The 16,375-nt window shown below is 30.4% G+C and overlaps 2 protein-coding genes across 3 annotated transcripts in view; one reads left to right on the top strand and one right to left on the bottom strand.

The window, feature by feature from the left end:
• LOC123297389 overlaps positions 1 to 5,992 on the top strand; it is a 140,984-nt gene extending 134,992 nt beyond the window's left edge. Inside the window, exons 5-7 of one of the 2 annotated variants that reach the window (XM_044879043.1) lie at positions 4,030 to 4,211; positions 4,326 to 4,628; positions 5,767 to 5,990. In XM_044879043.1, coding sequence (XP_044734978.1) covers positions 4,030 to 4,211; positions 4,326 to 4,510 — 367 coding nt within the window. In that variant the 3' untranslated portion in view covers positions 4,511 to 4,628; positions 5,767 to 5,990. Of the gene's footprint in view, positions 1 to 4,029; positions 4,629 to 5,766 lie in introns of both variants that reach the window. The other variant, XM_044879034.1, reaches the window with a different exon arrangement.
• A 6,134-nt stretch (positions 5,993 to 12,126) lies between these two features.
• The window catches only part of LOC123297333 (filamin-A), a 46,296-nt gene continuing 42,047 nt past the window's right edge, over positions 12,127 to 16,375 (bottom strand). Inside the window, exons 15-21 of the mRNA XM_044878952.1 lie at positions 16,208 to 16,353; positions 15,935 to 16,147; positions 14,807 to 15,880; positions 14,423 to 14,736; positions 14,011 to 14,342; positions 13,082 to 13,943; positions 12,127 to 12,360 (exon numbers count right to left, since the gene is read on the bottom strand). Coding sequence (XP_044734887.1) covers positions 12,229 to 12,360; positions 13,082 to 13,943; positions 14,011 to 14,342; positions 14,423 to 14,736; positions 14,807 to 15,880; positions 15,935 to 16,147; positions 16,208 to 16,353 — 3,073 coding nt within the window. The 3' untranslated portion in view covers positions 12,127 to 12,228. The remainder of the gene's footprint in view (positions 12,361 to 13,081; positions 13,944 to 14,010; positions 14,343 to 14,422; positions 14,737 to 14,806; positions 15,881 to 15,934; positions 16,148 to 16,207; positions 16,354 to 16,375) is intronic.

Here is a 16,375-nt window from a genome sequence, read left to right as displayed (position 1 = left end):
TTCCCAGCCTCAAGTCACAAGTGAAATTAACATCTCTCCAAACAGAACAGATTTTATAAGGATGAATTTTTGTCGACTTCGTGTCGTGACATAGTTATTGAAATAAATACCACGATACTCGAAATAAAATTAAGAAATTTTATTTAAAAAATACAATTAAAAAACATAAAAAAGACTTACATTTCGGTAAACATCGATATTTCTAAATAGATAGTAGCTAAATTTATTCATATAGCACATTATAAATATGATTTACAAAGTTAAAAATAAATAGGTAAAATATTACCAACACTTACAAAAATAAAATACAAATACAAAAATCCAAAAAATAAATGTTTCAAGGCCACCAAACTTTTTGTAACTCTTCACAATAAATTCTTTTCTTGAGATATACTTTCTTAAAACATAGTTAAAAACACTGTCGATTAAGCCACCTTTCAAGCAAACAAAAAACTAAATCAAAATCATTTCATCCGTTTAATAACAACGATACCGTAGACAGACACATAGATACACAGACACGGCAAACTTATAACATCTCCCTTTTTCTACCTAGATTCAGTAAGAAAAAAAATATTCAAAATAAAAAAAAAAAAAACTTTTTCGTGACATTTCCAGCAGCTCTTAAACCAACTAGATCCCGCTGTATCGTTATTTTATGTACGTTTATAAAAATTGATCTGTGAAGATGTTTTTCAAAGACAAATAAAAATATTTCAAGTGGTATTATAAAAGTACCTATAAGAACAATTGGAAATATCGTTTGATACTTTTCTGTTTAATAGGTCAATTACAGTCTGAAAGAATTCTTATTAGTTTTCGATATCAACAAGTACAACAATATAAAACTTATTCCTTACTCCCCATCTCTCGCCTATACTCAAAGAAAGAGGAAAATAAATAGGAATGTTATTGGGAAAGTTTCCAGTTTCCACTTAAATATGACAAATTTAATATTAAACTAAGAAAATCGAAATTTTCCTGCAATTCCACAGTCGAAAAATTATCTTCAGGATTTATTTATTTACTAAACATGTAATGTTTCAATTTTCGATTCTAAAAAAACCTGTTTCAAAACGAATAGAAATGTTGACTTATTCTTTTTTTCCTCACTGGACGAGCAGAAAAGAAGAGTTGGTTTTTGAAAATCTTTTGCAATATGCAACATATTAATGTTTAAAAAACCTAATAAAACAAAGAGAAAGATATAGTTTAGTGACGTCATTGGACGGTATCATCATAGAGATTAGATATCAAATTTTGTTTTGCTAAAAAGAGATGGGCAACAATCTTCGAATGCTTATAACTTCTTCGATTTTTAATCAATTTTAATTTCGCACTTTCAAATTTCGCTATGGTATCAAGTCTTGTTTTACATTTTAATGACTAATATGGCAAATCCGACATCAGGCAACTACCGTGTTATATATTTCCATCTTTTAAATTAGACTTAATATTAGTTTTCTAAATTTGCAAATAGATTGTTAGGTTTCTGTATAAAATCGAAAGTGATAGGGCACTAACTCCAGAATTTGACACTGTTAGGAATAAGTTATTATAGTGATTTCTAATAGAAATTTAATTGTTTGTTATATCGAAATGTGTATTTTTTTGTTCAAGAATTGAATTCGGTATATTTTGTTTAAAAGAGGGTGGGGGTATTCAAATTTATGTAACAGGAAGAAATTAACGATAACAATTTAATTTACTTCTTTTATTTTCGTTAAACGAATGTGGAAAATGTTCATTTTGATGGAATATCAGATAGTAAATTTGAAATAAAAAACTTGCTTTAATATCTTTTTTTTTTTTTTAATTTTTATAATTGAACTTAAAACTTCAAATGAGCAGCATTAATTAATTATTTATTAATTAGGGGTAATAAATTTTAAAAAAATATCATTTAAAAAAAATTCTAACGTTTTTTTTTCCTTTTTTTCTCTTTTTTTTAAACTAATAAATTTAGCTTTTTTCAGGAATGCATTTGTAACATACTTATAGGTAAAAACTGCACGATTTATTTATTTCAGTAAAAACCAAATTAATAACTGAAATAGGAATGAATTTATTTCATTTTTTTCCATAGATTATACATTATTTTCTTGTTTTTAATAAAAATGGGCATTTTTAAATTTTAATCCACCTAGAGATTTTAAAAGGATTTTTTCGTGCGGCCACTGTCCAGTTTTCTTAATCTTTGATTGTAACACTTCGATTTGCTAATTGGATTAAACTAAATTTAAAGAGCTCAACATGAATGAAATCATTAAATAAATCAAATTAAATGATATTTATATAATTTTACTGCAGTAACCTTTTGAAGAAATTGATATCGGTCCAAACTTTTAGAATTAATGAAGTGAAAAATGCCGTGTTAAATAAATTTTTTTATTAAATACAAGAAAATAATTTACGTAACAATATATAGGGTGTGATTTAAAATGAAGAAACTAGTTATTATTTATTGGGTCCTTATATGACAGCAATGCCGATTGGGTAAAACTTTTTAATTTGGTGTCTTAATTAATTAATGTGTCTTCGTGTTTCTATCACTATCTCAATACTCATGAGAATGGCAAACTATATTTACCTACAGCTGCAGAAAAAGATGGATATTTTTTAAAGAAAACCGTTGAATCATGCTATTTTTCTTCCTAAAAAACACTTTTTAATTAAATGTTATAACTATCCTCAGAAAAATTAAGTCTTTAACTATTCCTAACACGTAAACAATTCGATTATCACCATGTCTTGGATTTAAGAAGCTACAATGCCCCGACTGAAGGAAAGCTCAAGCTTATAAAACTTTCTTCTTTCTCTTTTTTTGTCAGAAGGACTAATTTAATTTTCTACACCAAATAAGAGTTTTGTTTCAGTCTCAAAAATTTTGACTGACTTATATGAAACATTGCGAAGATTTTGAGGCATTTTATCGAAATTGCACAATAATGAGTATACTCTCCTATGATTTCTTTACATTTCTCAAATCTAGTAAATTGAACCAGTTCCTTTTTTTAACCACCATTTTTTTAGCTATATTGTTTCAGTTTGCGGGATGTTATATTAACAAAAAAAATATTTTATGATATCCCTTGAATCACGCCAATACATTTTCTTCGAATGTTTAAAGGACACCTTATATATTACATTTCATAATATATAATATCAGAATTATATTTTAGTAATTAGAATAAAAATAATACCTTTTTATTTAATTTTCTTGCACGCATATATATTTAAAATAAATATATGAATATTATTATAGCTTAATAATTTTATTAACTTTCAAAAGATTATTATTATGCTCCACAATACAAAACCACATTTTATTATTATTATTAATATAAATTTTAATAACTTAAATATTTTAAATATAATATATAAAAATTCAGCATATTTTTCCATATGTGATTATAACAAACTACAGATCTAATGATTATTGTTTATGTAAAAAACGATAAAATATTCAGTTTTACTGTGCAGAAAAAGATATTACAAAAGTCGGTTACTAAATACCATTTAGTAACGCATGATTTAATGACGCAAATGATTCTACTTGTCAATATATATTTTTTTAATGCAATAAATTAATAACTAGGCAACTTGAATGACATAAATGTTAAGTGTTTGCCAAATAATCGAAAACTATTATACATGTATAACGTATACGTAGTTCAAGTTGCCTATTCATTAATTTTGTAAGTCAATTTCAACATTATCCGTTCCATTGAATTAACAATATATTGTTTATTAACAAATAGAAACATTTGCACCACAATCCAAAATATACTAAATTATGAATACAAATTTAAACGTCTAATTTCGTACTCGAAGTCCGCTACTCAATAAAACATCTTATATCTTAATTCAGTAATAGTGTTATCATACATCCGAGTGATTTATAACCGTTCCACTCTGGAATGGAAAAATATGCATGAGTTTATTTGGCTAGAATTGTAATATCAAAAAAATATATTAAAAAAACTAAAATGAAGAGTAGAAATTAAAACGTATATGTTATGATTACAGCGCCCGTTGGCGTGAGAACCGTTCCATATTCAACACACCAAATCCAAGGCTGATGAACGTATCATTATTACGTGATAGCAAGCTATTGCATGGCGAACGACGTGGATCGCGTGCCAGTGTGCGTGGACCAAGCCGTCAACCGAGTATGGCATCGCTACGTCCACACTCGCCAAATTCGCAAGGTACGCGTGTAACAGCAACAGCCGTTGCACCAACAAGGACTAGCCGTGTGCATACAACTTCTACTACTACTAGGGCAACATACACTGATACCCCACCTCGTTCCTATCCCGCAGGCTCACGTCCCGGTTCACGTGGTAGCAGCAATGCGTCTGTCACCTCCGTCCGCTCCAACAAGAGTCCAACTGGCGTTGCCCCCCAGCCGCATCATCAGCATACGCATCATCATAGCCATCCCCCGAATACTAACACACCAATGTTGGAAAGTGTCACCGTTGATATTCAAGCACCAAAAGCTTAAACAAAATCCAATAAAAATATAAACATCTTTACACTTCACAATTTTATCACTCAACTTTTCGATCGATTTGATTGATTGTAGTTCTTGTATATGTGAAAAGACCCGAAAAAATTAGAAGGTATTTTTAATTTTTATTTTATTTTAGCACAGTCTAGTACATATGAAATGCAAAAAAGAGGATGGAAGGCGGAACGAAGTAGAATTTTCTAACTTAAAAAAATATCAATAACCGAACATAATTTCTAATTTATCAATAAAATTTAGTAGTAAATTGAGCTATCTTGTTAAAACAGCATGTCTTCTAAGTCATACCTTCAATTTTGTGCCAAAAATAATTAAGTACAGAAGTAAGGTCACAAGAAGCCCTCTAACCCAAACTGTCACTTTTTGTCCAATGTGCCACATTTAAAAAGCATTTTTTCTTTGAAAAATCAACATAAACTTTCCAGCTGTTCCAATTATTCGATAGATCGAAAGTATATTTTTTCAAATCAATTTTTGACAGTATAAGTAGGATATTCACGGCGAGCTCTCTCGGCGAGCCCGGAAGTCTGACTAATATGTATAAAAAAGTATAGATTTAATCAGTCTCCGCAGCTAGTGTCTAACGAACTTAATTACAAGTGAAAATTTACAAAACAAAGAGTTCAGAAAAATTTTTCGAATATGGAACCCTAAACTTGCACTTGAAACGTGTCTAAGAACACTCCATTAAATTACCTTTTTTCTTAAGGCCTTCTCCAAACTGAACCGATTTTGAAGATCATCGCCTATTTTTTAGTTGGTCCGGGTAGAGAACCCAGAACTCGTACTTGAAACTTAGCAAAGAACACTCTCCATTAAATTAGCTTTCAAACGAAAGAAAAAAAACCCAAAGCGGTTCATCCATTTAGGCGCTATGATGATACATACAGACACACATAGTGGTCAAACTTACAACACTCCTTTTTTTGGATCGGGGGTTAAAAATACAACATTATTCTATTCCTACAGTTGGAATTTAGTTATGATAAAGACAAAGTCTACCAACTTTGCACAGTTATTTTGACCTGCCTAGGAATTGAAAAAGAAACATTGCGACTAAAATTGCGTTCAATTTAAATGCATTTTACATGCGCTAAATCCAAGTCGAATTAAATTTCCAAAACAATCATTTTGTACAATAAGTTATTTTTATTAACATTTCCAAAAGTTTCATGTGTACTAGAGATCTATGCAAAACACAGTAAATTTCATCAATAATTTTCTTTTTATAGATATATACAAATCTCCTAAATATATTTGAAATACAATCAATTTCGAGAATCTCCGAATGAAACAAAATTACACGCTCATCTACAAAACGCTACTTACAAAAATAAAAGCTTTAAATACATCGAATCATTTTAAACAGAAACAACAGCAAAATTCAATCAATTTATAAATAAAAAATAATTAAACAAAATCATTATACATAAATGCTTGGAAGACAACAAAAAAATATTTAAGAAAAAAAGATATAGCGGCCAAAATAAATAATTAAAAAATCGAAAAAAAAAACTTTATTTAGCTTAGTTACAAAAAAAAATCTTTAACGCCGTACAAAAAAAAAAATAATACAAATTTTATAAGCAATTTTACGAGATGTAGTTTGGTTTAAATAAAAAATAGCATTTCTTTTTTGGAAGAAAAAACAAAACATAGATATAGTTTCTCCCAATTCGATTTTCTACTTTCTATTTTCGAACTGATTCTGCTCATATCAGAAACATAAATAATTTAAACAAAAATGAACTAGTATTATAATTATAATGAATTATTAATTATTATTCAAAATCAAGTATTAATAACAATATTTTTTTAATAATTATTCATTAATAAAAATTTATCTCCCAGTTTTCACCATCTTTAAAAAATTTTTATTAATTGATTCAATTATTTTAAAATATTTCTATTCATTCTTGATATTGAAAAATTTAAACAAATATATATTTAGTAAATTTTAAAAATATATATTATATATATAAATAATTTAAAAAAATATAGATATTATATAACTTCAGCCTTTTTATGCTCCTAAAATAAAACTACCAATATTCGGTAGAACGCGTGATGAATCAGGGGACCAGCGCGACTATCGAAACATACACTCATGTCCATTAATCATTTTCGATTTATTTTTCAAAAAAACTGCACTTTTCAAAAAATTACAATAAAAAAATAGGTTATTTATAAAAAATAGAAATTAGATGTTTTTTCTTGTTCGAAATAATTTTAAACAAAAATCGTTCAAAAATGTTCATAAAAAAAAGTAATAGCACTTTAAAAAAAGAAAGAAGAATTATTAATAATAATAATTATTAAATCATAGCCAGCACATAAAAAAATTTGCTTCTAAACAAGTTCAATTATTATAAAAATAAAAAAAGTGATATAAATTTCAGCATTAATTAATTTTATAAAATATATTTATAGTGTGATTCTAAAATAAATCTACTTCTGAACAAATGCGAGACTCGGCAAAATGTGATTGTATACTTTTAAACTTTCTTAAAAAATAAATAACATTGTAACTTTTTCTACCTATTAACAATTTTTTTTAGGTTAGAATAATTTTACTTAGCTTTTACTTAGAAACAAAAAAAGGTGGTATGTTTGATCGCTGGTAGACGTTTCATGATGTGTTTTTCATGCAATATGAAATAAAGCTACAATCACCACAGCGATCCAACATAATTTCTTCACTGTAATTAAAAAAAAAGAGTCCAATTTTTAAGAATTTATATTCATAGTGTGAAAAATGCTTCCACTATCATTTAATTAAACATATTTCTATATAATTCTTGTTTTTCAAAAAGCACAAAGTTTGTAATAACAAAAAAAAGTTGAAAGTAAAGAAAACAAAAAAAATCACTTTTTTGAGAAAACTTTTTTGTAGACTAAATAAAAAAAAAGTTTATATAAAAAAAATTAATAATGTAAGAGCTTAAAAATATATTAGTATTTTGCGTAAATATATTTAATCAGTATAATAATTATAAAATTATATACAGCTTACCAAAAAGATTTTCAATGATATTTAAAACATATTTATTGTGTAATAACAATACCCCCTCCTCGGGTTGACAAATATTATTATAAATTATTCTTAGCTTTTCTTATACTTACAAAAAAAAACTTATAAAAACTTAAAAACCCAAAACAAAAATTTATATATTCTCAATTTAATACCTTATATTTCTATTTAAATAATATTGTATAAAAAAAATTTAATTATTCTTTAAAAAAAAATATTGATACTAAAAAAAAACACAATTCAAAAATATTTCTTGTACTTGCCATAATTTTAATAAAATTGCTAACTAACATCCTTTTTTTTCTTCTTTATATATTTTTTTATTTATTATCCTTTTAATACCCTTTGGGTTGGATTTTCACGGGTAATTAATCGGTTGGTTTATTAATGTAAGATTAAAATTAAATTATATCGGTCATGTAGAAATAATAATAATAATAATCAGTATAATGAATATTTTTTTGTTCACTAATAGAGGAAATAAATTTTTTTTTTCAAAATGATTTTATTTTAAAATTAAAGGAAAATAAATTCTCTAATGCTGTGTTATTATAGAACTATTTTAATCTTATATATTATTTATTCTAGCAAGTTTCTGTCCTACCCTTATCTTCGTCATTCCTTTATCAAATTCACCCCTCATTTTCAAGTTTATTATATCTAGGTTTGACGAAAAATATACTTAATTTCTCTGGATTTGTTCTAATTTGTAGAACTATTCAATATTACTCAAAAGAGGTCATTTTACCGACCTTGTAAGAATAATGGATAAAATGATACCATTGCGTTTTTTACCTAACAGTTACCAAACAGAAAATATTAATTGCTCTTTTAGATATTACATCAACAATTAGTATGAACACAAAAATCGCTATGAAATCTAAATCAAAACATTCAAGACCCATAAAATAGGGATCATTTAAACCTATATAAAGGGGATCATTATACCTGTAACGGCATATTTGAATAACGCCATAAAAACTGAGCTTAATTTACTATAGGTACGCCCTATCAAAGTGTGTTGTAATATAATTAAAAGTCAACAGAAGCCAAAAGTAAAACTACCATCAAGCGAAACAAATACAAAAAAAGAAATATTACGTACAAATTTGCCTTACCAGAGATCAAAAGCAATAAAATTAATATTTTTGCTACGAAGCACCAAATACCTTATATATAGCCATAAGCCTTTGTTCAACGATTAATTTGATCACATGGAAGCTACTATCGTTTAATATAGTGGGTGGATTTAATTTTTCACTTAAAACAACGAGGGGTCATTTTACCCTGAAGGATCATTATGTAGCACTATTCCCTAGTCAGTAATAAACTAACCCAGATTTTGAGAATGATTTGTATTACCATGATCTCACACTCAATGCAGCAATCTTTATCCAAATGGGGACCATGTTTATTCCGATTGGAAAAAGCATGTTCTGTGAGAGAGTAAAGTGAAAAACCTGAAATTGTTTCTAACAACCGGTTTTAAAACTAGAAATTTAAAAATAATCGATTTATAGGTAAATTAATAACACAACTAAACTTTAAGAGTATAAAAATTAAAGAACTTAACTTAAAGGCTTAAGGCTTAACTCTTTCTTTTTTCTTGCTTTCGAAGAGTTAACAAAATTTTTCATACATCTTAAGCACGAAAGACGTTTTACGCACTTGTGACAGTTTTGGGTAAGAGACAGTTTCACTTATTGATAACTAGGGGATGCAATCCGCCAACTGGTGGTGATAATTCGTACTAATCAAAACAAAAAGTGGACCCACTTTCAGTACTTCCAATTTAGACTACCAAATGGTAATACTTGTACTTACCATTTTTAAAGACCAATCAAAATATTCATATTCAAATCAGGTAAATTCCGTCAGCTAGCGATAAAAATTTGTACTAATTAAAACAGGAAATAGACCGCTTTTTCGGTAATTCCAAGTTAGACTACCAGGTTACTTACCATTTATCAATATACATGACAGTTTTGTGGACATTTATGTTATAAACATGAAAGACGAAATTAGTCTCGTCGTATTTACCACTTTGGAATCTCATATTTGTGCGTCCAGAAGATATTGAAGTGTAAAAATATTACCATTTTAGCTCAAATTTCTTGGAAATGTTATGGACAGATGAAAGTCATAGTTTGAAAGGAGTAAAATGTATAAGAACTTTATTGCGATTTCACTTTTCTTTTATAGAATGGCGTGATCTGAGATTTGGCTTAATCAGTTCTCCTCGTATTCAAGCTCGACTGTATTCCATAATACATAGAACAGGATTCATTGCAGATATTAATAGAAATTTAATTCCCAACTCTTTTCTTAATTAGTATAGTTTATAATATTTTCAAACCAATTAAATTTCTCCAGTCGATTTGTATAATTTGCACCGGTTTAAGAATTGAATAAACGACACACATATTATTCGTCCATATGTAATCAGGGAAGCAAGCAAGCATACCTATATTGATTATAAATTGACTAGGTTTAGATACAACCCCCATATACACACTCAATTAACATTATAAACCACATAAACGTTATTATATTTGACCTTGAATAACCTTTACACTACTATCCACTGTAACCTTTATCGACCTTTGGTTATAATCTATAAATAAATATATATATTTATTCGAATACACTTGCGACACAGTTAAATTTTGGAAATATTTCAAAACTATGAATTATGAGAAGTAAAATACTGTTTCAAATATCGGTCATCAAATTTAAAGCGGATCTCGGAAAATGAGTTTGATTTGTAATTTACTTTTACCATCGTACACTTGCTTATTTTGATTCCTTTTTAATATTGCTAAAAACATCGATGGAAGGGTTCACTAACTTTTCTTAATTTATTCATACGGATACCCTATTTTTGAAGAAATTCAAAATGTCCTATTATCAATCATCTGGCTCAATTTGACAAATCATTTCTAATCCTTTTTAAAATCGATTAATTTTTGAAGTTTTCTCGAAAACTATTTCTCGAAATATTAAATGAACACGATTTTTAAATTTTTTGGATCAAAATTACCTTATAAACTGAGTTTTATTCAAATCGGAATCAAAAAATTTTTTTTCAATTTTTTTAAGGATGTACCCTTTGAAAAAAATCGATAAAATCGAAAAAAGTTATTAGTTTCCGATTTGGTTCAAAGTCATGTTATAAGGTAATTTTAACCCGAAAAATTCAAAAATCGGGTTTTTTTGGCGATTGAGATAGTAGTTTCTCAGAAAAACGATATTTTGGATCGATTTTGGTCGTTATCTCGAAAACTACTCCTCCAAATATTAAATGAACCTGATTTTTTATTTTTTTTGAGTCAAAATTACCTTATAAACTGAGTTTTATTCAAATCGAAAACGAAAAATTTTTCTCGGTTTTTTTCAATTTTTTTAAGGGGTACGTACCCCTTGAAAAAAATCGATAAAATCGAAAAAAGTTATTTGTTTCCGATTTGGTTCAAAGTCATGTTATAAGGTAATTTTGACCCAAAAATCGTGTTCATTTTTCGATTGAAATAGTAGTTTCTGAGAAAAACGATATTTCGGATCGATTTTGGTTGTACTCTCGAAAACTACTCCTCCAAATATTAAAGGAACCCAAATTACCTTATGTAGGTACTGAGTTTTATCAAAATTGAAAAAAAATTTTTCGATTTTTGGCAATTTTTTTAAAGGGTGGGTACTCTAATAGTCAATTTAGATCCTATAAAGTACGGAATAGAATAACACTTTAAATTAGTTTTTTTGAAAATCGGTAGCTTTCGGATAAATTGCGATTTATAAATATGTCATGATTTCATTTAATGGAAAGAAAAATACGCTGGCTTTAGAAAAAATTTTAGACAAAAGTTATCAGGAACCATAAAGATTGTTCGTCTGTGTTAATCACTTTTAAGTTCAGGTAAATTTCCCAGATCATTTGAAGAAGATGGTCAGATGATCTTGAAACTAGAATTTCAGGTCAAAGTCGAATTATATATCAGGTCAAGGACACAGGCGAATGCCCTGACCTAGTTTATCGTGATATTTTATCATTAGAAGATGACCCAAAACCATAACAATTCAGTTTATGAATGACGATAAATTGAATAGTTCTAGAGACGACGAAATATAGAGATCCGAAAAGAATTTCGGATGATACTATAGAAAATACTCGATCAATTGTCTAATAATTTTTGTATTTTTTAGATCAAAATTATTTTATATTCCTAGATTTATCAAATATCGTTATAAAAAGTTAAGCCCTTAACAAAATTGTGGAAAATCGGGTGTAAAAAATCGGTGCAAATTTCGACATAACTCAGTACATCATAAAACCACGCATACACGCATCCGAAAAACATAAACCTTCATTCTAATAAGGCAATTGGGCAAAACGAATAAATTGGGTTGGGAGAATAATTATTTTATTATTAATAAATAACAAACATCTTAAAATCAATTAATTTATTATTAATTTGTATATTATTTAAACAAAAAATTACATAAAAAATAACAAAATATTTTCGTTTTATTTTTATTAATCAATAAAAAAATGTTTTTCTTTTAATAAATAAATAGGTACATTATGTTTTTTTTTTTTTTTTATTTAACACCGTCACCACAAAATTCAATCTGTGAAAAATCATCAGTTTCATTCGTTTTTAAAATACTACAACGCATTGATGTATCGTCGCAGTTCCTCTTGTGTATCGAATATCATTACAGGGAATGGTGATCCGGGAACAAGTTCACCGGCCCATTTTACTTCAACACGATAGTCACCTGGTTCTGTTGGGTCATACTAAAAGAAAATGAAAAATTTATGAAAATGTGTCTTTGTTAATATATGAGATCGGAAAAAAGAGTTGGAATTCCGATCTGGACACCCGCGATTCTTAAATATAGCGGTAAGTTTCATCCATTGTAATCGTCATTAATATCGAAATACAGTTGCCCGAAAAATGAAAAAGACTTCTAAAATTTTCTTACAAACATAAAATTCTAGAGAGTGAAAGAAAAATATAATCAGAACTGAAAATAAATTTTACTCAAATAAATAAAACTCAATTGACCGCATTCAAAAGGCGACGACCGACGAACTAGACAAGGTTCCTAAAAAGGACATTTCCGACTCATTTGACAAATTGTATGAGCGTGCGTGAAAACAGACGTGAACGGACGTGAAAAAAGGGCCCCCAAATTGATGGTTGCCTAGGGCCCCGTTGAGGGTTAATCCGGCCCTGGTCTCGCCATCTATGAGTGCATTAAAAGTCATAAAAACTCTTAGTCGGTTATCTGATCGACATAGAAATCTACCTATCAAATTCTATCTCACACTAAAATCTGTACTATTTTCGGATAAAAATTAATAAGTCGTTAAATCATTTATCGAAGTAGTGTATCAGAGGGCTAGATAAATTGTTGTTGCAAGGAATCCCAACTAATTATATGAATGGTTTCAATTGCTTCAAGATCGATGTCCCGATCTCTATGTGATTAAGAATATAATAACAAATTTTTACCTTGCATAAAATGGTTCGGTCTTTTTGACTTTCCCGTTGCATCTCAACACGGAATGCACCTTTTGGTCCACGCACTCTGACAGTTAACTGACCAGCACCTGCACCTCTGGTATCACAAATGAATCGTGATTGGAATGTAGCGAGTACACCATGTTCAATACCCGGTCCATACACTCGAACTTTACTAGCATCGGGAGCACCAGCTACTCGTAACAAAAACGGTGAACCAGGTACATGTTTTCCAGCGTACTTCACTGTTAATGCATGTCGACCAGACTCTTGAGGTTTAACATTTAGCGTAAATGTGGCATCTCCATGATCGTATAGTTCACAATAAGCAACTTTACGTGGTCCTGCGCAATGTGCTGTTAATTCACCAGGACCAGCTCTGCGTGTGTCAATCCAGGAACGAATTTCACGGCCAACTACTCCGTGACGTAAGCCTTCCCCTGAACATATTACTTTCGATGCATCTGCTCCTCCTTTAGCTTCGATCATCAATGGACAGCCACGAACTGGTCGCCCAGCCCATAAAACTGATAATAAGTAGCTTCCAGGTGATTGTATTGTGTATTGTGCTTTCCATACATTGTCGGCAACAGGGATTAATGATACTGGAACAGGCATATTACTGTCCGCGGAATTTAGTGTGACTTCAGGACTTCCAGGTCCAGCTCTTGATCCGTCAATAGTAAAACTGGATATTTCATCGCACTGAGCTTGTGCTAAACCTCTTCCTGTTAAAACTACTTGATCTCCAGAAGTAACAGCCGTTTGTGGTGCGTCAGTCAATCGAATATTTCCAAAAGTAAGCAAGAAGTCGTGTTCACCAGAACCTAATCCTTCAGCTGAAATGTCCAACCTAAAAAGAATTTTAATATTAGTCCAAAATTCATCACTTCGTTAATTTCCCAAACTTGTAAACTTACCGAATACGATTACCGTTAGCTTCTATGTTAACTTTACGTTCAGACAGCATACATTCAATCTGTCCTGGTCCTGCATTAGCTATATCCAATGCAATTTTACATGGCAATTTCAAACGACCATTCTCGTCCAAATATTGTTGCCATCCTCCAATTACACGTACTGCGTTCGTGTCTACGACTGTCGGTCGGAATGGACAACCAGCTAATGTTTGACCAGCACATGAAATTATAATATCGTAAGTACCAACCCATAATGGAATGTAAGAAACAATATATTCTCCAGGTTTGACGGCTTTGATGTGCGCATTAATTGTACCTTCAACAGCTTCGACCTAAAAATAAAATAAAATTTTCTAATATCTAAACACAGATGGAAATTTGAGAAAATGTCATGGATTTTGAGATTTTTTACCTTGACTTGTGGTTGTACTGAACTGTTAACCGTGAAGCTGGTCATTTCACCAACTTGAGCAGCTTCCAAGCCAGGCCCAACTGCTCTAGGTGGCGGTAATGGTGGTACAGGTCCAACGGCAACATTAAATGGTGATTGTGAAAGATTTATTCCTCCGTAAGAAACGGTGACATTATATATTCCAGTTGTTGCCGTGATAAAGGATACTTCGTACAGATTTTCATCTAATTCGGTTATTCGAACAGGTAATGATTGTCCAATTGAGTTTGTGACAGAAACGTCTAATTCAGCAACACCACAATCTTTTGTATTGACTGTAATAACAAATTTCGTTAAAAATATTTCGTTGTTTCTTAATTTAAGTAGCCATAAATTGTTGCTTACCATTGAAAATAACGGTATCTCCAGGAAGTACTTGAGAAGGTGGATCAACAATTTTGACACGGTCGGAAATGAAAGCTTGACATGTAAATGGACTACCGCTTAATGGGCGTGCTTGATGGAGAACTTCAACACGATGTGGTCCAGACATATTAGCTGTCCATTCAGCCTGTAATTTTCCAGTGCGCGTTTGATAACATCTTACCGGAAGGGCTGATCCATTAGGTCCACTTACTACAACATCAAACTCTCGAGCTGGTTTACCTAAAGTATCTATAGTGAATGCAGTAACTTTTCCAACTTGCGATTGATACAGTCCTAAACCACCAGCCCAAGGTTCTGTACCAGGTGCTCGAACAGGTACTTCCAAAACTCCCTGTTTTGGCACTCCATTATATAGTAACATAATTTTATGTGGTGCAGCATTTTCTGGATGGAAAATAACCTCCCATAATTTCGGATTACTTGGATTTTGACGTACACTATGTGGTACATTCTTGTTGCCCACTTTAACAGATGCCGATAATACACCAGGACCTGTATTACGTAAACTAATACCAACAACCGCGGGTCGATGACAAATAGCTTCCGGAGCGGATACAACCTCAATTTTAGACGGATCGAAAATATGTATGGTTTTTGTGACAATTAAATCCATATCTTGAAAAACTAATACACGATATGTTCCAATTTGAGAGACTGTAAATTCCGCAGTTTTTCCATGCATGGTTGAGGATACTTTACGGTTGTTTGGATCCACAATTTCAGCACGATGACTTTCTGATGGTAGATCAATTTTCGCCACAGATCCCACATGAATATATTGTAAAGATTCGATTACTGGACATTCAAATGGACTTCCAGGAACGGGCGTATCATTGAATGTTATGTTGACGAAATGAACTTCACTTGTTTGTGGAATAAATGTAACGTCGTACAATCCTCTGGCACAAGCCACAACCTCAGCTTTGACAGTGCTTTGCTTAGTTGATACAACTAATTCTAAAGTACCCTCCCCGGCTTGAGCAGCATCAACACTGAATGTAATAGGCTTTCCAACTTCTGCCGGTGCAACAACTTTGTTCAAACTTAAATCGGACATGCCTTTTGTAATTGATTCTGCGTTTTTACCAGGAAGACCAGTCACAACTACTTTTGTTACGTCATAAACATTACAAAGGAATGGTGAACCCACAACATGTTGATCTGCGATAAAAACAGATATGGAGTGTCTCCCAACAACGGTAGGAGTGAAACTTGCTATAACAGATTCTCCCTGGGTTTGTAAAGTTGTTCGTACAGTATTTCCAGTTGGAGATGTGATCATAACCTTTGGATTCAAACCTAAAATTAAGAAATATGTTAACCAATGATTATTACACTCGGGAAATATTTTGAACTTACTGCTGACGCCTTCTAAAACAATTTCTGCTGATGATCCTAAAGCTGCCAATTCTAAAGCTGATCCACTAATTGGTACACGATGTTGCGCGTTACTCGACGTTACTTTACAAGCAAAAGGTGATCCTGGTACTGCTTGGCCATTAAATCTGAATTAAAAATACCAATTTT

Source organism: Chrysoperla carnea, chromosome 1 (genome assembly GCF_905475395.1).
Source record: "Chrysoperla carnea chromosome 1, inChrCarn1.1, whole genome shotgun sequence".
Taxonomy (NCBI): domain Eukaryota; kingdom Metazoa; phylum Arthropoda; class Insecta; order Neuroptera; family Chrysopidae; genus Chrysoperla; species Chrysoperla carnea.
Note: the sequence above shows the minus strand (reverse complement) of the source record. Positions and strands in the feature narration are given on the sequence as shown.